The 21484-nt window shown below is 40.5% G+C and overlaps 1 protein-coding gene across 2 annotated transcripts in view; it reads right to left on the bottom strand.

Moving 5' to 3' along the window:
* pard3ba (par-3 family cell polarity regulator beta a) overlaps positions 1 to 21484 on the bottom strand; it is a 464804-nt gene that overhangs the window by 305200 nt on the left and 138120 nt on the right. For both annotated transcript variants that reach the window (XM_061985093.1, XM_061985094.1), the window contains 3 exons: positions 19079 to 19557; positions 9544 to 9680; positions 4732 to 4860 (listed from right to left, as the gene is read on the bottom strand). In XM_061985093.1, the coding sequence (XP_061841077.1) occupies positions 4732 to 4860; positions 9544 to 9680; positions 19079 to 19557 (745 nt within the window). The remainder of the gene's footprint in view (positions 1 to 4731; positions 4861 to 9543; positions 9681 to 19078; positions 19558 to 21484) is intronic.

Below are 21484 nucleotides of genomic sequence, written 5' to 3' on the forward strand. Positions count from 1 at the left end.
CCTTGCCCTGTCTTGCCAAATGCATAGCTCCTCCTTTTTTTTTTGCAGAGATTGCAAAGTGGCACTTTTATTTTATTTATTATTGAACTTGATGTTATTTTATGTTATTGAGTTTGAATGTATACAACTTGATATTCAATAAATTTGAAAATGTTAAAGCTTGGCATTAGCGCTCTGTTGGGGCGATGGGGGCAGGTGGGGCTTGAAAACTCCTCCTTGTCCAAAGTGGGGGATGACAAAAAAAGTTTGAGAACCACTGGCCTAGTGGCTCTCTGGCGCTTTTTCAAAAATGTATGAAAAAGATATGTTTTGTTTTAATATGGTTTCTGTAGGAGGACAAACATGACACAAACCTCCCTAATTGTTAGAAATCACACTCTTTATATTAAACATGCTTCAGTGATTAGAGACTATTTGGCGAGTGCCGTTTTGTCCAACTAATTTTGGCGGTCCTTGAACTCCCCGTAGTTGGTTTACATGTACAACTTTCTCCGACTTTCGACATAATTTATGCCACTCTTTTTTGTCTCATTTACCACCAGACCTCCGCAACTTAGATTCAATATCCCCCTTCAAATCAAGACTCAAAACACACCCATTCCTGACTGCTTATTCATTGTAATCATCTTTTCTTTTCTCTTCTCTTTGTTGTTGTTGTTGTTTTTTTTATCCAATTTGATTTTATTGTTGTGATTTTGTACGGTGTCCTTGAGTGCCCAGAAAGGCGCCTTATGAATAAAATATATATATATATATACATATATATATATATATATATATATTTATTTTTTTGTCCACCAAACTTTTAATGTTCTGGGTGAAAGCACAAAGGTGAGCTTTGTTGATGTTATTGACTTGTGGCGTGGCGCAGTGGAAGAATGGCCGTGCGCGACCCGAGGGTCCCTGGTTCAATCCCCACCTAGTACCAACCTCGTCATGTCCGTTGTGTCCTGAGCAAGACACTTCACCCTTGCTCCTGATGGGTGCTGGTTAGCGCCTTGCATGGCAGCTCCCTCCATCAGTGTGTGAATGTGTGTGTGAATGGGTAAATGTGGAAGTAGTGTCAAAGCGCTTTGAGTACCTTGAAGGTAGAAAAGCGCTATACAAGTACAACCCATTTATCATTTATTTATTTGTTGGAGTGCTAATCAGGAATATTTGGTCACTGCATGACTGCAAGCTAATCGATGCTAACATGCTATTTAGGCTAGCTGTATGTACATATTGCATCATTATGTGTGTAGGTATATTTGAGTTCGTTTAATTTCCTTTAAGTCCTCTTAATTCAATTTATATTTGCATGTCTCATGACACATTGTCTGTATGTAATATTGCCTGCATTTCTGATAGTTGTTAGTGTGCCATGTTGTTCCAGACCACAGCAAACGTTACCCAGCTTGCAAAGATTGTAATAAATCCATTAGAACAGGCCTGGGAAATTATTTTGACTCGGGGGGCCAAATTTATAGAAAAAAAATGTGTCTCGGGGCCGGTATATCTGATTTTTAGGAACACTAATACAAAACCTCACAATAATGTCTGAATGCTAAAAACTTTATGACAGACCGCCTTAAAAAACGGAATGGAATTTTAAATGTTTTTACTGAATGAGACACCCAGAATGTACATGAAAATAAAGAATGTGGGATCTACAATATTAACTACGAACGATAAAACACTAAATATTGACAACATATGAACGTCACACCCCCTCTCTATCCACATATTTTACAATCAAGCGAAACACAAAAAAAATGCAACAAACAGCGAAATATGAACGCAAAGGGTAAAAAAACAACAACACACCAATCTGACATATCTGATATATCACTAAGCTTTAGAACTTTGTTGTAAAAATCTCCTTCCGCATTTCAGGCTGCCCGATCTTGAAAAACTATGTGGAAACGCTTCCCACCCACCCTGCTTGGTGCCTCGTCTGAGCTGCTGTGATTTAGATTACCATAGTAACTAATTAGATTACCATAGTAACTAGTATAGGATGCAAAAGCTCAGATTCCAACCATTGAAATACTTTGTATAATTCAAGACTTATGGTCATTAGAAAACATCACTGCACATCATAATGGCAGCTACACTTTCCATCTTGAAGATCGAAAAAAAATATTTGGGAATGTCCGGCGGGCCAGATTGAAAAACTTAATGGGCTGCATGTGGCCCCCGGGCCTTAATTTGCCCAGGTCTGTATTAGAAGAAGACGGCCTGCCGTTTCCTTTAACTTGGACACACACATCTATACCTTTGGACATTCTAAGCCAGCAATTTCCAGAAGTTAGCTTACCCTCTGAGAATCCACCATTTTACTAATGTTTTCTAATGTTGTAAAAATGTGTCGAATAAATATTAAATTTCAACATTTCTGTCAACAAAGTTTTGCGTCAGCCTGCGACACATTTTGATAGTAGGCTAATATAGCTAATATAGACACTTACAGTACATGATGTGTTGTGTTCATTATAACACTTACAAACCCCGTTTCCATATGAATTGGGAAATTGTGTTAGATGTAAATATAAACGGAATACAATGATTTGCAAATCATTTTCAACCCATATTCAGTTGAATATGCTACAAAGACAACATATTTGATGTTCAAAATGATAAAAAATTGTTTTTTTTGCAAATAATCATTAACTTTCAAATTTGATGCCAGCAACACGTGACAAAGAAGTTGGGAAATGTGGCAATAAATACTGATAAAGTTGAGGAATGCTCATCAAACACTTATTTGGAACATCCCACAGGTGAACAGGCAGATTGGGAACAGGTGGGTGCCATGATTGGGTATAAATGTAGATTCCATGAAATGCTCAGTCATTCACAAACAAGGATGGGGCGAGGGTCACCACTTTGTCAACAAATGCGTGAGCAAATAGTCGAACAGTTTAAGAAAAACCTTTCTCACCAGCTATATCAAGGAATTTAGGGATTTTACCATCTACGGTCCGTAATATCTTCAAAGGGTTCAGAGAATCTGGAGAAATCACTGCACGTAAGCAGCTAAGCCCGTGACCTTCGATCCCTCAGGCTGTACTGCATCAACAAGCGACATCAGTGTGTAAAGGATATCACCACATGGGCTCAGGAACACTTCAGAAACCCACTGTCAGTAACTTCAGTTGGTCGCTACATCTGTAAGTGCAAGTTAAAACTCTCCTATGCAAGGCGAAAACCGTTTATCAACAACACCCAGAAACGCCGTCGGCTTCGCTGGGCCTGAGCTCATCTAAGATGGACTGATACAAAATGGAAAAGTGTTCTGTGGTCTGACGAGTCCACATTTCAAATTGTTTTTGGAAACTGTGGACGTCGTGTCCTCTGGACCACAGAGGAAAATAACCATCCCGATTGTTATAGGCGCAAAGTTGAAAAGCCAGCATCTGTGATGGTATGGGGGTGTATTAGTGCCCAAGGCATGGGTAACTTACACATCTGTGAAGGCACCATTAATGCTGAAAGGTACATACAGGTTTTGGAGCAATATATGTTGCCATCCAAGCAACGTTACCATGGACGCCCCTGCTTATTTCAGCAAGACAATGCCAAGCCACGTGTTACATCAACGTGGCTTCACAGTAAAAGAGTGCGGGTACTAGACTGGCCTGCCTATAGTCCAGACCTGTCTCCCATTGAAAATGTGTGGCGCATTATGAAGCCTAAAATACCACAACGGAGACCCCCGGACTGTTGAACAACTTAAGCTGTACATCAAGCAAGAATGGGAAAGAATTCCACCTGAGAAGCTTAAAAAATGTGTCTCCTCAGTTCCCAAACGTTTACTGAGTGTTGTTAAAAGGAAAGGCCATGTAACACAGTGGTGAACATGCCCTTTCCCAACTACTTTGGCACGTGTTGCAGCCATGAAATTGTAAGTTAATTATTATTTGCAAAAAAAAATAAAGTTTATGAGTTTGAACATCAAATATCTTGTCTTTGTAGTGCATTCAACTGAATATGGGTTGGAAAGGATTTGCAAATCATTGAATTCCGTTTTTATTTACATCTAACACAATTTCCCAACACATACGGAAACAGGGTTTGTATATAATTTTTTGCAGCTCCATACAGATTTTTTTTTTGTATTTTCGGTCCAATATGGATATTTCAACATTTTGGGTTGCCGACCCCTGGACTAAGTGTTTAGATGTTTTTCTGTGCGTGCGTGTGCAGTGTGAATATGCATCACTACTGAACCCGGCTCGTGACTCTTAGCTCTTTGAAGTAATAAGAGAGAATAAATCCGACAACCACAACAGACCGAGGAACAAAAGATGCAGAAACTGGCGTTTGTGTTTGTTCATACACGACTCCAGCGGGGCCCAGGTCGCAACGGTGACCTCGGCACCCTTCAGCCATTATCACCCGTGGCGTGTTGACAAGCGTGGCCGCGCTCGCACGCTTCCTGCGGGGCCGCCCTGGCATGTGTGCGACTTCCTCTGGCGTAGCTGTGTCAACAAAGCGTGGTGAGACAGGAAAGCCGGAGCGTGCATTTTGGGTGTGTGTGCATCCAAATTGTTGTGTTAGCAGGCAAAGGGGCATCGACATGAAGATGTTTGATCCTTCGAGGGGAAAGGGGACAAGTGGCACAATGTGCAGGAAATGTTAAGAAAAGAAAAAAAAGAGCGTGGGATTGGAGAAATGATGACCAGCAGGGGAGACAGATGAGTGAGAAAATAGAGGATGTTGTATCGTGAAGGTGGAGATTTTCCGTACCAGTTCCCGTGGCAGGAAGATGTCCTCCTGTCGCGCCACCACCACACACACGCTTTCTCCCTGTCTTGTACCGCGCAGCATGGCCACCAGTTCCTCCTGGCTGCGGCCTGTCATGTCCATGTCGTTCACCTGCGCGGGCAAGGAACAAAACCGATTAAAGTGCATGATCCGCTGACACGACAACACTCACGCGACAATATGAAGCTGTTCGGTTTGCCTAGTGAGGGTGTTGAGTTGAGTTGAGTTGAGTTTATTTGGAACATGCATGCATACAACATGATACATCACAATTTCCAGTTTCTCTATTCAACATGTTCGAAAAGGAGTAGGAAGAAGCAGAGCTCATTTAATCCTACCCCTTTTCCATTACATAGCAGTTGCTAAAACTTTTGTTCACTTCCTGTTCTCAATTTATTCACAATATACTCCATATATACATATACATATACACATACACTCATGCATATAATCATGTTTCATCAAACATACATTAACTTTGTTACCCTAGGGCAGGGGTCGGCAACCTTTACCACTCAAAGAGCCATTTTGACCAGTTTCACAAATTAAAGAAAACAATGGGAGCCCCAAAAATATTTTATTCTCTCGAACGTGGCGTGATGGTACATCATTTAGCGCCTACTACAACCAGCGTGCCGGCCCAGCCACACGTTGTATGGGGCTTCTACTTGCTTACGTAAGTGACAGCAAGAAATACTTGGTCAACAACCGCACAGGTTACACTGACGGTGGCGGTATAAAAAACTTTAACACTCTTACTAATAATGCGCCACACTGTGAACCCACACCAAACAAGAATGACAAACACATTTCGGGAGAACATCTGCACCGTAACACAACATAAACACAACAGAACAAATACCCAGAATCCCATGCAGCCCTAACTCTTCCGGGCTACATTATACACCACCGCTACCAAACGCCGCCCACCTCAACGGACGCACAAGGGGGGGGGGGGGGGCTGCATGGGATTCTGGGTAATTGTTCTGTTGTGTTTATGTTGTGTTAAGGTGCAGATGTTCTCCTGAAATGTGTTTGTCATTCTTGTTTGGGTTTGGTTCAAAGTGTGGCGCATTATTAGTAAGAGTGTTAAAGTTGCTTAATATGGCCACCGTCAGTGTAACCTGTGTGACTGTTGACCAAGTATGCCTTGCTGTCACTTGCGTGTGCAAGCAGAAGATGCATACAACAAAAGGCTGGGCTGGCACGCTGTTTGTACAGATTGTAGAGGGCGCTAAATGCTGTACCATCATGGCACGCCCTTCTTATTATTGTTAGGGTGAAAATTTGGAGAATATTAATCCCGGGAGTTTTCTGCGAGAGGCACCGAAATCCGGAAATCTCCCGGGAAAATCGGACGGGTCGGCAAGTATGCAGCTGAGCCGCATCAGAGTGATCAAAGACCCGAATGCGGATCCGGAGCCGCGGGTTGCCGACCCCTGCGCTAGGGGAAACTGGGTAACACATGACACACTGACAAAGCCTAACCTATTGTTACTATAACAATCTACAAGGTTAATATGGCTGGATTCTCTTTCTTCCCCTCCATTTATCTGCTCTCTTTTGTATTTCAAGTTATCATTACATATATGTGTTGTTGCATTTGAACAATTGTATTGTTGATAATAGAGGTAAATTATTGTTATTATTCATTATCAATAGTGCTATTTCCATTTGTAGTGTAATAATGTTCATTGTCATTTCTGTATTAATATTTATTTCACAAACTGCTTCTTTGCTATCACTTTTACTATCAAATGTGTACATATCGTATTTGCTGATGTTGTTCTGTTGTTGTTGTTGTTATTGCTGTATTTGCTGTTGTTGTTGTTGTCTCTCTGTTTTATCCCCTCTTGTCCCCCACAATTTCCCCCTCTGTCTTCCTTTGTTTTCAGTCTTTCCATGCCCTCCTGCTCTGGCCCAGCTGCACCAAATAATAATATGAATCCATTTAAAGAAGTCAAATACAAATAAGGCAACAAAAGAAGTATCCCACACTTCTCTTTTGTAAAGTAAATCTGAACAGCCGAAATGGGCATCTACATCAACTATATGATTTGCCTGAGAAGCTGGACAGGACAAAAAACAAACAAAAAACAAACCAAAAAAAAACAATATACTCCATAAGTAATAACAATAAAAATAAATAAATAAATAATTAGTGAAGTAAGTTATATTTCATATGGTGAGTTGAGTAAGATTATCAAGAAAATGAATGGATGGATGAAATAAATTCAGAATGTTTATCATGGTTTATTCTTCTTTCTACTTTGTAAACACTTTAAGTTTGATGAGTTTCTTGAAGTGGATTAAATTAGTACATTGTTTGATTTCTTTGCTTAATTCATTTCATAATTTAATTCCACATACAGATATACTGAAGGTCTTAAGTGTTGTACGTGCGTACAAATGTCTCAAATTACATTTTTCTCTAAGGTTATATTTCTCCTTTTTTGTTGAAAATCATTGTTGTATATTCTTGGGTAGCAGGTTATAGTTTGCTTTGTGTATCATTTTAGCTGTTTGCAAATTCACTATGTCGTGGAATTTCAGTATCTTTGATTCAATAAATAAAGGGTTTGTATGTTCTCTATATCCAACATAATGTATTATTCTAACGGATCTTTTTTGTAACACAGTTAATGAATGAAGCGTACTTTTGTAGTTATTTCCCCATATTTCTACACAATAACTCAGATATGGTAACACTAGCGAGCAGTAAAGATTATGGAGTGATTTTTGGTCTAGAACATCCATCCATCCATCCATCCATTTTCTACCGCTTATTCCCTTTCGGGGTCACGGGGGCGCTGGAGCCTATCTCAGCTACAATCGGGCGGAAGGCGGGGTACACCCTGGACAAGTCGCCATCTCATCGAAGGCATGTTTTGCTTTATTCATTATTGACGTGTTTCTTGCTACTTTATGTTGTATATTTTTTACATGAGATTTCCAGTTCATTTTATCATCAATCATTATACCTAGAAATTTGGTTTCATTTGGTGTTGGATCAGAAAAACTAGGGGTGTGCCAACTTATTTACTTCTGATTCAATACTGATATTGGAGCCTTTTGTATTGGTTGATACCGATATTTAGCCGATACAGTATCAGCACAAATCATATACACTTGTATCATTTGGTAGTGTGGAATGTTAGAAAAGGTTTTATTGCCCAATTTTTGGTTCTTTGTTGTGTTTTACTTTTGTACTGTAGCTGTATGAAGAAATGGCGCCTATGAAGTGGCAGCTGGTTGCATCATCTCTGTGCTCTTTTAATGACATTTATGTCCTTTGTGTTCTTTAATGTTTCTCTTTCTATTCATGTATTTTACCTCATTGTTTGTGGACTTTTTGTATTTGCACTGCAACCACATAATTTCCCCATTTTGCGATGAATAAAGTTTATCCTATCTTATTCTATCATTTGCAATTACTCAAACAAAGAACAATGGTAACCTATTTATTATCAACCATCGAGAATAGACCTATGCTGTCTTTAAGTTGAAGTGGAGTGGTATTTGTTTTTTTTTTGGAGACAGCTAGTGGTTACAGTAGTTCTTTAAGTTAAGCTCATGACGCAGTAAATTGAATGATGTGGACACATTTGTTACTGGACACTTGGTTGTCAAAAGTATCAATACTCAAAAAAGGATCAATGCTAAATACGATATCATTTGGAAATATTGAATGCTCAAACTTAGTGATAAGCTAAGCTTTTTTTGTATCCTCCTCCAGTGTGTAGTGCAGCATTTTTAGCTATTCCGTGTCTTCTAGTCCTCCAGTGATATTAGTAGCTATAAGAAATAGTTTGTCGCAATGGAGTCGAGGATTAGGATTCGTTTTTTTTATGAATCTCACATAATTTCCTTCATGCAAAACTATAATTATTCTCCATAAAATGTGTTTTGTGTTTATATTTCATGGTACCTGGAATTAATTTGATTCGCATTAACTGTTATGCACAAAATTGCTTTATTTTTCCTAAGATTCGGTCTTCATAATGAAAACCCAATTAAACCACAGTAGGGGTGGTCTTGATATCGATATTGGAGCATGGAATATTGGCCGATACCAATACTAATCCAATATCAGCACAAATTATAGTGCATACTTTTATCATTTTGTAGTGTGCAGTGCTATAAATTGTGTTTGATCAAGTGAAAATACTCAGAGAACAATCATAGATATGAAAAAGACTAACCTTATGATTTATGCTTTCTTTAAATTTGAAGTAGAGTTGTAATTTATTTTTGGTGACACCTAGTGGCCACAATGATTCATTACATTAAGCTCAGGAGTCATGATGGAGTGTTGAATGATCCAGACACGTTTGTTACTGGATCATTTCTAATACTCGGAAGACTTTTTGTAAGTAATATCTAACTTTAATTATTTGCTACTTTTATATATTAACAAATGTCATGTTTTAGACTGCAGTATTCAATTAAAGACACTTATTGCATATGTCTCGCTTGTTTGCTTAGCTGTTGTGTAGCTGCTAGCTCCTAGTCGCCTATAGCCTACCATGTTTTTTGTAAATGACTCACTAAAATAGAAGAAAAGACCAACATTTTGTGATTATTGGAGGGCATTTAGACGTTAAATGGCTTTACAGGAGTGCTTGTATCAGACATTTTAGGTGCAAGCCAATTTTTTGCTGTTATCAGACCGACTGGAATGCCTCTATAAAAATTAAAATAAAAGTCAAAATTATTTTGTGTATTATCAAACTGGAGTTAATTTTACTGACAATTTCATGTACATGTGCTTCTGCTGCTAATCCCCTGCCTTACCTCGAGGATGCGGTCACCAGGCTGCAGGCGGCCGTCTTTGATTGCAGCGCCGCGTGGCAGTATGCTCTTCACCAGGATTGGCCCAGGCCCGTTAGGGGAGTCCCGGGTCACCACGGTGAAGCCTAGACCCTCCGCACCTGCAGCAAAGAGAACCTCTGTATCATTCGCAGCCGTTTCAATTCAACCGCTTTGTCGTATTTTGTAAATAGGGACGCAAAGATTACAGATTTGGACTGTACGGATTAGCCTGAGTAATAATCACAGTTTCACAATTAAAACAACTGTGAAGTATTGATTATTTTCACAAAAATTATAAAATCAAATTTGTTTTTAGATAATTATATGTGTTATTTTTTACTGTCAAAAATGCCTGGTAATCAAATAATATTTATAATAATACAAAATGATGGCTACAAACAAAAAGTATTACTACTAATAAAGAAAGAATAACAATATTAATTGTATTATTTATATAAGACTAATACACTCAAGTGTGTTTGCCATCAACTGTCATCCATACCTTGTTATTAATTTTTAATCGTTTATTTTTATGCCAAAATGCACGTAATTATAAAACCCAAAACCGGTAAAGTTGTCACGTTGTGTAAATGGTAAATAAAAACAGAATACAATGCTTTGCAAATCCTTTTCAACCTATATTCAATTGAATAGACTGCAAAGACAAGATACTTGATGTTCGAACTAAGAAACGTTGTTATTTTTTGCAAATATTATCTCATTTGGAATTGGATGCCTGCAACATGTTTCAAAAAAGCTGGCACAAGTGGCAAAAAAGACTGAGAAAGTTGAGGAATGCTCATCAAACACTTATTTTTAACATCTCGCAGGTGAACAGGCTAATTGGGAACAAGTGGGTGCCATGATTGGGTATAAAAACAGCTTCCATTAACAAGCAAGGATGGGGTGAGGGTCACCACTTTGTGAACAAATGTGTGAGCAAATTGTCCAACAGTTTAAGAACAACATTTCTAAACCAGCTATTGCAAGCAATTTTTGGGATTTCACCATCTACGGTCCGTAATATCATCACAAGGTTCAGAGAATCTGGAGAAATCCCTGCACGTAACCGATGATATTACTGACCTTCGATCCCTCAGGCAGTACTGCATGAAAAAGCAACATCAATGTGTAAGGGATATCACCACATGAGCTTAGGAACACTTCAGAAAACTACTGTCGTAACTACAGTTCGTCGCTACATCTGTAAGTACAAGTTAAAACTCTACTATGCAAAGCGAAAGCCATTTATCAACAACACCCGGAAATGCCGTCGGCGTCGCTGGGCCCGAGCTCATCTAAGATGGACTGATGCAAAGTGGAAAAGTGTTCTGTGGTCTGACGAGTCCACATTTCCAATTGTTTTTGGAAACTGTGGACGTTGTGTCCTCCGAAACAAAGAGGAAAAGAACCATCCGGATTGTTATAGGCGCAAAGTTGAAAAGCCAGCATCTGTGATGGTATGGGGGTGTATTAGTGCCCAAGACATGGGTAACTTACACATCTGTGAAGGCACCATTAATGCTGAAAGGTCCATACAGGTTTTGGAGCAACATATTTACATACAGCCCTCCCCCAGGCCAAATTTTCTTAACCCAATGCGGCCCCCGAGTCAAAATGTTTGGGGACCCCTGGTATATAGCTATAGTTTAAAAGAGAACTGCACTTTTTGGCGAATTTTGTCTATCTTTCACAATCCCTATGTAAGACAAGAACAGGTGTTTTTCTTTTTTTTACAGAAGTCGTAAAATGCAGCAAGTACGAGGTGGCTAACAATGCAGCTAATGAGTACACTATTTCGCTCATAAAACCCTAAAAAAAACCATCTCAAAACTGCCAATAATACTCCATTTACATTTCATGACCTGAATATTGATAAAGTATTTGCAATATTGTTGTTATAAGGCCGAACACAGACCAACAATTTTTAGTGGTGTCGTGATGACAGAGTGCTAACTAGCTTGTGTTGCTATATTGACATATTGAGCCGGTGAGCTGCTGCATCGCCTCTGAGTGGTGAAAGTTAATTCTAGATTATAAATCATGCATCTCACCTGGGTAGTAGAAGGATGTTGCAATAAACATAGAAGTTTGTCAACTTTGACATCCAACTTAGACTCGGGGATGGCGAGAAAGACATAAAAAATACGCTTGTTTGCGGACCTTTTTTTTTATTTTTTAAATTTACATGTGGATTATGTTTAATTCTTAATCCAAACAGGAAGATATGAACATCCCATCAGTAGGCATCTCTGGGAGAACAGATATTGTACAGTAAGTAATTGTTTTATTCCGTTCGAAATTTGTATATCTTATGTAGCACTTAGCAATACTTCTACGTGATGCTCAGTGTTTCACTAAAGCTGGATCTGTTGAACACGCAGCTTCTAAAACTTGTAGATCATCCTCCTTATGTTCAGGCTCAAAAATATAATGTGCCAATCATTTGTCCAAAAATCGTCGTCCTTTGCGCTTATTAAGTTTACCATGATTAGTAGAATTGTTGTTGTTGAAAGGAAAAGTGAACATTGTGATGCATCTGTGAAATTAATATGACGCTGTATGCTTAAAATTACCATAATAAGTAAATATTTAAACAAGGTTTCTCATAATCATTCACATCGCCGTCCCACTGGGGTGAGTTTTTCCTTGCCCTTATGTGGGCTCTGTACCGAGGATGTCTTTGTGGCTTGTGCAGCCCTTTGAGACACTTGTGATTTTGGGCTATATAAATAAACATTGATTGATTGATTGATTGATTGAAATATTACATGTTATTATAAATATGCCTGTTACCACATTACATGTATACTAACAGCATGTATATAAAAAAGTAGATGTTTTTTAGAGCGCTACATGGTGTTCCCCTAAAACATTTGCATGTTGCACAATGAGATGTAAGCATTGGATGAAGTGTACTTTCCTCTAACTTTCGGTACGTAAAATATATATTTATTTGATGTTTCTGTAATCTATAAGGGTGTAACGGTACGTGTATTGAACCGCTTCGGTACGGGGGTTTCGGTTCGGAGGTGTACAGAACGAGTTTCCACACGGACATATTAAGTAGCGCACCGCACATTGTGTAAACAATGCACACCGAGGCACAATACACGGCATGTAAAAGACAGAGCTGGAAGACCCTCCTGCCTCGTAAAGATCTCCCGTTTGGGAACACTTTGGCTTCGCGGTGCGATACAACAATGGATAACATCGCTTCAACGAAGAGAAAGACGAGTGTCTTGCAAACACCGCATTCAAGCAGCCTCTCCTCGGCGAGGCAGGCAGGGCTAAAGTAATAACAAATGCCGTTGGTGTTTTTATAGCAGCAGATTTAAGACCATATTGCATTAAAAACTATATTTTGACCCACTTTTATGGTGGAAGAACAATGAGCCCATATATCCTCTTACTGCCAAGTTAGCCAGGCACTACCTCGCCATACCCGCTACCTCCGTGCCCAGCCAAAGGGTATTTTTCACAACTGAAGACATTGTCTGCAGAAAGAAAAACATGAAAATTGAGTGAAAGTCACCAGGGTTAAAGGATGGGGGGGAAAAAGAAAAGTTAATCTGAGGCTGAGTTGACTTGAAACTGTTTAATGTTGCACTTTTTGTATGTAGAAGAAAAGTTTTGTCATTGTATTTAATCTGAGCAACAACTTGAGGCAGTTTAATGTTGATTAACGTGGACTTAAACAAGTTGAAAAACTTATCCGGGTGTTACCATTTAGTGGTCAATTGTACAGAATGTGTACTGTACTGTGCAATCTACTAATAAAAGTCTCAATCAATCAATCAAAAAAAAGCACTTTATATGTAGAAAGGTTTTGTTAAGAAACTATTCTGAGCCTTATCTTATTTCGTTTTTATTTTATATATGTTGACCACATGAACCCTGGCAATAGACCCTGTGTGTATATGTATGTTATTATTATGCTTAGCATTCATGACTGCCTGCTGTTGCACTGATCACTCTAGTGGTGGCTGATCCATCACACACAGAGCTATTTTAAAGCAATGTTAAAAGGATAAAGCCATTGTTTACAAATTTGGTAAATAAATAACCACAAAATTTATATTTTGTTGTTTTCTTACTGTATCGAAAATTAACCGAACCGTGACCTCTAAACCAAGGTACGTACCGAACCGAAATGTTTGTGTACCGTTACACCCTTAGTAATCTAGTAACAACATTTCATAATAAATGGTGCTGTTTGCAACTTGCTCACAGTACCGTATTTTCCGCACCATAAGCCGCCCTGGGTTATAAGCCGCGCCTTCAATGAACGGCATATTTCAAAACTTTGTCCACCTATAAGCCACCCCGTGTTATAAGCCGCATCTAACTGCGCTAAAGGAATGTCAAAAAAACAGTCAGATAGGTCAGTCAAACTTTAATAATATATTAAAAACCAGCGTGATGTGGGCGCGCATGGAGTCGTATATCAACATGGACGGAGCTGCGTGAAAAAAGCCACCCGGCCTCTTCGCGTAAACTTCCCTTAACCACTCGCTCATCTTTTCTTCATCCATCCATCCCTTCGAGTTAGCTTTTATGATGACGCCGGCTGGAAAGGTCTCTTTTGGCAAGGTCTTCCTTTTGAATATCACCATGGGTGGAAGTTTCTGGCCATTAGCATGGCAAGCTAGAACCACAGTGAAGGATGACTTCTCATTCCCTGTGGTGCGAATATTCACCGTACGTGCTCCCGTTGTATCCACAGTGCGGTTCACAGGAATATCAAAAGTCAGTGGAACCTCGTCCATGTTGATAATGTTCTCTGGCCGGATCTTTTTTTCAGCTATCTTGTTTTTACAATATGCACGGAAAGTAGCCAGCTTTTCTTGAAAGTCTTTAGGCAGTTGCTGTGAAATAGTAGTCCGTGTGCGGATGGAGAGATTGCGTCTTTTCATGAACCGGAAACCTGTCGCTTAGTAGGAGCCATTTTGTGGTCTTTACAGATGTAAACACACAAAGGAAATGAAACGTAATATCCGCGCGCTTCTTCTTCTTCTACGGGGGCGGGTGGTTGCTTACAGTAGAAGAAGAAGCGCTTCCTCTTCTATGGGGGCGGGTGCTTACCTTGGCGGTTGCTTGCGTAGAAGAAGAAGCACTTCCTCTTCTACGGGGAAAAAAGATGGCGGCTGTTTACCGTAGTTGCGAGACCGAAACTTTATGAAAATGAATCTTATTATTAATCCATATATAAAGCGCACCGGGTTATAAGCCGCACTGTCAGCTTTTGAGTAAATTTGTGGTTTTTAGGTGCGGCTAATAGTGCGGAAAATACGGTACATTTTTTCTAAGCCAAAAAATATAACAAGAACACCACAGGCTAGCTTATGTTACCATTAGTGGTTTAACAGAACACACTTGTTTGACAATAATTTTGGTACCGGTACCAAAATATTAGTATCGGGACAACACTAGTGCACGGTATAGATTTGCTGTGCACAGAGGACGCGTGAGCAGTGGTACGCACTTACAGGAAGCATTGCTGACAAGCGTTTCCCCCTGAACAAAGGCTATAATACACTATTTTGGTCTAAATCAGGGGTGTCAAACTCAAATACAGAGTGGGCCAAAAAAACTGAACAAAGCCGCGGGCCAAGGTTGAATTAACCTTTTAATAGGGACCCAAACAAGTTTTGCATTGAATATTGAACAAGCAAAGCTTATATAACTTTATAGTGACATGCAAAATCGAGTTTCTAATAATAATTTAAAAATATCAATGGCATATCAAATACAATTTAAAAAAAAATGTAATGCCTCTTTTTTATTTGCAGCCAGAGGTAAATATCAACATTAACTTTTTCCACAGGCTAATACATTTGAAAATAAAATAACAAGGAATAAAAAAAACATTCAGGACTTTAAACTGCTCAGTTTGCAACACACTAATCTAATCGGATGTGCCCAAGCCAGATACCTTGGATGCTAGTTCATTAATGTCGAGGCTCAGGCTTTGAGCTGAGGCAACCTTCATTATCGAACGAAGGTGTTCATCAGTCGTTATATCTCGTAGTCCACCAGGACCACAGTCTTGGGGGCGTGCCGTTAGACTGGATGAAAAGCTGACGTGATGACAGTTCGGGGCAAATTTTCGAGAGGGACACTGAATATTGGGAGTCTCCCGGGAGGGTTGGAAAGTATGAGAATTAGCGGTGAATGCGGTGTTACCGCGGCACCGCCGCTGTATATAATCAGCGGGCCAGCTCTAGTGTTAATTTGATATTGCCTCAAGGGCCAAATGAAATTACACGGCGGGCCAATTTCGGCCCGCGGGCCAGAGTTTGACACCCATGGTCTAATTCAACTAGTGTTGGAGTCTTGGCTCAACATGAGTCCAAGGGAGAGGGCTTCTCTCTTTGCTGGATTAGCCAAAGCCGGGCTTTAATTTCACGTGTGGGCAAACCTAGCGGTGCCTGATGCTGGGAAGTAACAACAGAAGATGGGAGGTTAGAGAGCAGAATGTGGGGAGATATAACGCCACTCTTCACCGTCCCTCCCTGGGGATACAAAGTGATTTCCACAAAGATTTTCCTCATGACCGAGAGCCAGGGTCTATCCGTGCGTATACATTTACAAGTGAATGTGTGTGTCTGAGGCCACACACCGGCATGAGCCATTAACCCCCCAGAGCCCACTGCACTTTTTTTTTTTTTTTTTTAACAGCCCTGCCAGCCTCGAGTCATCAGTGATATGTGCCACACTTAGTATGTATGTGTGTGTGTGTTGGTGTGTGTCGGGAAAGCAAAGCCGGTGTGGCATAATAAGGCGGTGCACGATGCTATCTGGTCTGCGCGCTAAGCCTTTGCCTGCCCTACATTAACGCACCTAAAACCTGCCGCCTGTCAATCACGGGGAGAAAAAGAAAAAGCCTGTTGCCCAAGGAGAGAACATTAGAATCCCATAATATCCTCTGCTCTGATCTTGCATCGGGTGAAAGACAGGGAGTGGAAATTAAACAAAAGATGGATGGAGTGGCTGAAAAAACAGCAGTGAAAAGCATTTTGAGGTTAAAGTTTAAAGTTAAAGTGCCAATGATAGTCACACACATCCTAAGTGTGGTGAAATATGTCCTCTGCATTTGACCCATCCCCTTGTTCACCCCCTGGGAGGTGAGGGGAGCAGTGAGCAGCAGCACTCGGGAATAATTTTTGGTGATTTAACCCCCAATTCCAACCCTTGATGCTGAGTGCCAAGCAGGTAGGTAATGGGTCCCATTTTTATAGTCTTTGGTATGACTCGGCCGGGGTTTGAACTCACGACCTACCGATCTCAGGGCGGACACTCTAACCACAAGGCCACTGAGCAGGTCTGAGGTACAAACCCCGTTTCCATATGAGTTGTGAAATTGTGTTAGATGTAAATATAAACGGAATACAATGATTTGCAAATCCTTTTCAACCCATATTCAATTGAATGCACTACAAAGACAAGATATTTGATGTTCAAACTCATAAACTTTTTTTTTTTTTGCAAATAATAATTAACTTAGAATTTCTTGGCTGCAACACGTGCCAAAGTAGTTGGGAAAGGGCATGTTCACCACTGTGTTACATCACCTTTTCTTTTAACAACACTCAATAAACGATTGGGAACTGAGGAAACTAATTGTTGAAGCTTTGAAAGTGGAATTCTTTCCCATTCTTGTTTTATGTAGAGCTTCAGTCGTTCAACAGTCCGGGGGTCTCCGCTGTCGTATTTTACGCTTCATAATGCGCCACACATTTCCGATGGGAGACAGGTCTGGACTGCAGGCGGACCAGGAAAGTACCCGCACTCTTTTTTTACAAAGCCACGCTGTTGTAACAGGTGCTGAATGTGGCTTGGCATTGTCTTGCTGAAATAAGCAGACAATGGCTGCTTCCTTTGTCTGTAGTCCTTAGAAGCAGTCAAGCACAAGAGGTTTACAACTACCGTATTTTCCGGACTACAGAGCGCGCCCGCATATAAGCCGCACCCACAAAATTTTAGAGGAAAAAAATATTTTTGCATACATTAGCAACACCGGACTATAAGCCGCAGATATATACGTTACAAAATGAATTATTAACACAAAGATTCTGTAAATGTTTATTTACATACCTTCATTGTTTCCAAACGGTGCCTCTAACATGGCAGTAAAACGGCTGATCAAACAAAACAGAAGTCATCGTCATGCTCTCCAATAAGCTAAACAGACTAAATAACTGCAGGGTGACGTCTTGGCGAATTTACTGAGGAATTTGTGAAACAATACAAAAAGAATGCCATTGTAAGTTAAAAAAATAATAAATGTGTTAGCATATTAGCTAATGCTAACGACGCTAGTGTCATTACATTACAATAGCACATACAAATATGCATGAAAACACTCCTACAGACATAACACATACTGTAGGACGGTCTTAGTACCGTATTTTTCCGACTATAAGTCGCAGTTTTTTTCATAGTTTGCCACTTATACTCAGGAGCGACTTATGTGCGAAATTATTAACACATTACCGTAAAATATCAAATAATATTATTTAGCTCATTCACGTAAGAGACTAGACGTATAAGATTTCATGGGATTTAGCGATTAGGAGTGACAGATTGTTGTACCAGGCACGTTCTCAGTTGGTTATTTATGTGTCATATAACGTACACTTATTCAGCCTGTTGTTCACTATTCTTTATTTATTTTAAATTGCCTTTCAAATGTCTATTCTTGGTGTTGGGTTTCATCAAATAAATTTCCCCCAAAAAATGTGATTTATACTCCAGCGCGACTTATATGTTTTTTTCCTTCTTTATTATGCATTTTCAGCCGGTGCAACCTATACTCCGGAGCGACTTATACTCCGAAAATCACGGTAAGTATAAACCGTTTTTATTATATTGTGAAACTTAAAAAACGTTCCTGAGAGTTATGAATGAAGAATCCATACGAGTAGGAACGCTATGGACGGCTAGAAGTCTGCACGGCACTCTACTTCCGATTAAAAGAAGCACTAAATGGAAGGACACTGCAGCACCTGCAGTGAGCAAACTCACCCAAAAGACGGCGCTATAGCACAAACAATAAAACACCTTTCCAGTGTATTTGCTTGTTTTGTTTTTTTTTAACTATTTTTATTATGGCCGTCAGCGAAGAAAAATCCATAAATTAGCCAGCTTATAAGGGTTTTATAAACTGCAGGGTTCACAGTGTAGTGGTCCAGAATTTACAGTAAACCTTGAAAACAAAGTGTGAAGTGAATTATATTTATATAGCGCTTTTTCTCTAGTGACTCAAAGCGCTTTACATAGTGAAACCCAATATCTAAGTTACATTTAAACCAGTGTGGGTGGCACTGGGAGCAGGTGGGTAAAGTGCCTTGCCCAAGGACACAACGGCAGTGACTAGGATGGCGGAAGCGGGGATCAAACCTGGAACCCTCAAGTTGCTGGCACGGCCACTCTACCAACCGAGCTATACCACCCGAAAACGAGAGAAAGCTTGCAGGCCAGACTGTAAAAATGATAGAATAAAACAAAAATATACCTTTCTTTAAGTCAACTTTGATCCTCTTGCTGCCTCTCTTGATTGTAGGGTCAGCCGGGTCAGGCACGTTGCTGCTCTTACTGGTGGGAGGGCTCTGCCTGCGGGTTCTGGTCGGCGAGGAAGCACTTGCCATCCTGACTGGGGGTGTGGGAGAGACCCTCTCCAACGGAGCATTTCTAGACTGGGCAGCTGCCGGCTGTGGGTTGGTGGCAACTGGGTTCATCACAGGCAGTTCTCGCGTCTTGGCTGCTGCGTTTTGCCATCGAGACGCTGGATTGGGTTTGGAATCTTGCTTGGCTACGGGCTGGAGGTCAATGTTTGCACGGGTTTCCACTGGACTTTTCGCTTTTAGTTCTTTGCCTTCGCCATTGAACAGTTGGCCGATTAGGCCCTTCTCGTAGCGAGGCTTGTTTGCAACAGCAAGGACCTCCAGGTGCATAGATGGGGAGGACAGAGCCTGACGGAACAATTCCTGTGAACTTCAAAAAGAGAACAAATTTAAATTAATCACTCAGGTAAAGAGCAATATTGAGTTTTTCTATTGGTTTCAGAGGAGGATCTAACCATGTCGGATTGGATGGAAACATCATAGGGGATCTGTGATTAATTTGATCTTTTCTGACTTATAAATGTTACAATGTTGGATACTCGTGTGAAACAATGTTAAAGTGTCCAAATCATATGGTTTGTGCATTTTGGCATGAGCTTGCATGCAGTTTTGGATGCCTCTGTTTATCGGGTTTTGCATTCTGGTGATGTCACCTCGAGGTGAAAGCCCTTATTAGACTCTAGGTCAAGCTCTCAGCTTTTAGGCTACAAGGAAACACAAAAAAAGGTAGGATAAAGTATAGAGATGTCCGATAATGGCTTTTTTGCCGATATCCGATATTGTCCAACTCTTAATTACCGATTCCGATATCAACCGATACCGATATATACAGTCGTGGAATTTAGACATTATTTAAGGTGCTTTATTGTTGTCCATTCTTTAATATGTACAAGACACATAAGAACTGAAATTTCATTTTCGGCACAGTCCCACTAAGAGCAGACATACGTTACAAGGGGACAAGACGGGACCGCCAACGGGTCAGCCACTTACGGCGCTCCTTAAAAAAGGTGGGAAAAAGGTGACATTGGGAAAGGGGGAAAAGTAAAAAAATATATCAGTCTAAGGCTGGACCCTCAGGAGGGGTCCAGACTGAGTCCGAGGAAAAAACCTCACATTGCATGGCACACATAAACATGATACATGTAATCACAACAACTCGCAACAGAGGGGGGGGGGGGGGTGTGATTTGGGGCCCTGGAGGCCGGCCTGCTGCTATAAAGCGCTACTAGCCATCCATAACCCCAGGAATTAAGCAGTGGTGAAGGCGTTGGTTGAGGAAAGGGCGGGTGCGTGCATGTATGCCCAATTAACTTGGGTGTGATGTTGAAATGTTTTTTGTGGACTAAAGCCGATCTCAAAGTTCGACGCCAGGTGTCGTTGAGAAAAAGGAAGGTCAAAAGCGTCCATCGTTGAGGTGTCCTCGGGGGTGTTTTTCAGAACAGCCTGTTCCTGATAGCGTCAAGGCCATTCGAGGGAGTCAAATCGTAGATTAAGATGTTGTTTTCTTCAAGCAGTCAAAACAATGACTTGCTTGCTCTATGTGTCCGTGCTGGTTCCTCTCAAATTCAATTCAATTCTCCTTCTCAGCAATCTTCTCCATGATGTGATCCATTTTGCAATTTAGTTCAGAAATCGCCACAGTCTGTGTTCCCACAGCCCGGCCCAATCCTTCCATTGCGACGAACTGCCGTTAGGCTCCTTGAGTGGCTGCCATCATGGGATTTGGGGCCCTGGAGGCCGGCTGCCGCTATAAAGCGCTACTCAGCCATCCACAACCCCGGAGGAATTAAGCAGTGGTGAAGGCGTTAATTGGGGGAGGGGCGAGTGCGCGCATGTATGTGCATGCTTGGGTGAGATGTTGAAATGTTTTTGTGGACTGGGGCCGATCTCAAAGTTCGACACCAGGTGTTGTTGAAAAAAAATTATTATGCCTAATTTTGTTGTGATTCCCCGCTGGATGCATTAAACAATGTAACTTTATCATGAATTGATTAACGTGGACCCCGACTTAAACAAGTTGAAAAACTTATTCGGGTGTTACCATTTAGTGGTCAATTGTACGGAATATGTACTGTACTGTGCAATCTACTAATACATGTTTCAATCAATCAATCAAATACAAGGTTTTCCAAAATAAGAGAACAACTTCAACTCCAGTTATGGAAAAAAGTGCTAACATGGCACTGCCATATTTATTATTGAAGTCACAAAGGTGTATATTGTAGCGTCCCAGAAGAGTTAGTGCCGCAAGGGGTTCTGGGTATTTGTTCTGTTGTGTTTATGTTGTGTTACAG

The sequence above is a fragment of the Nerophis lumbriciformis genome, linkage group LG23, assembly GCF_033978685.3.
Source record: "Nerophis lumbriciformis linkage group LG23, RoL_Nlum_v2.1, whole genome shotgun sequence".
Lineage (NCBI taxonomy): Eukaryota > Metazoa > Chordata > Actinopteri > Syngnathiformes > Syngnathidae > Nerophis > Nerophis lumbriciformis.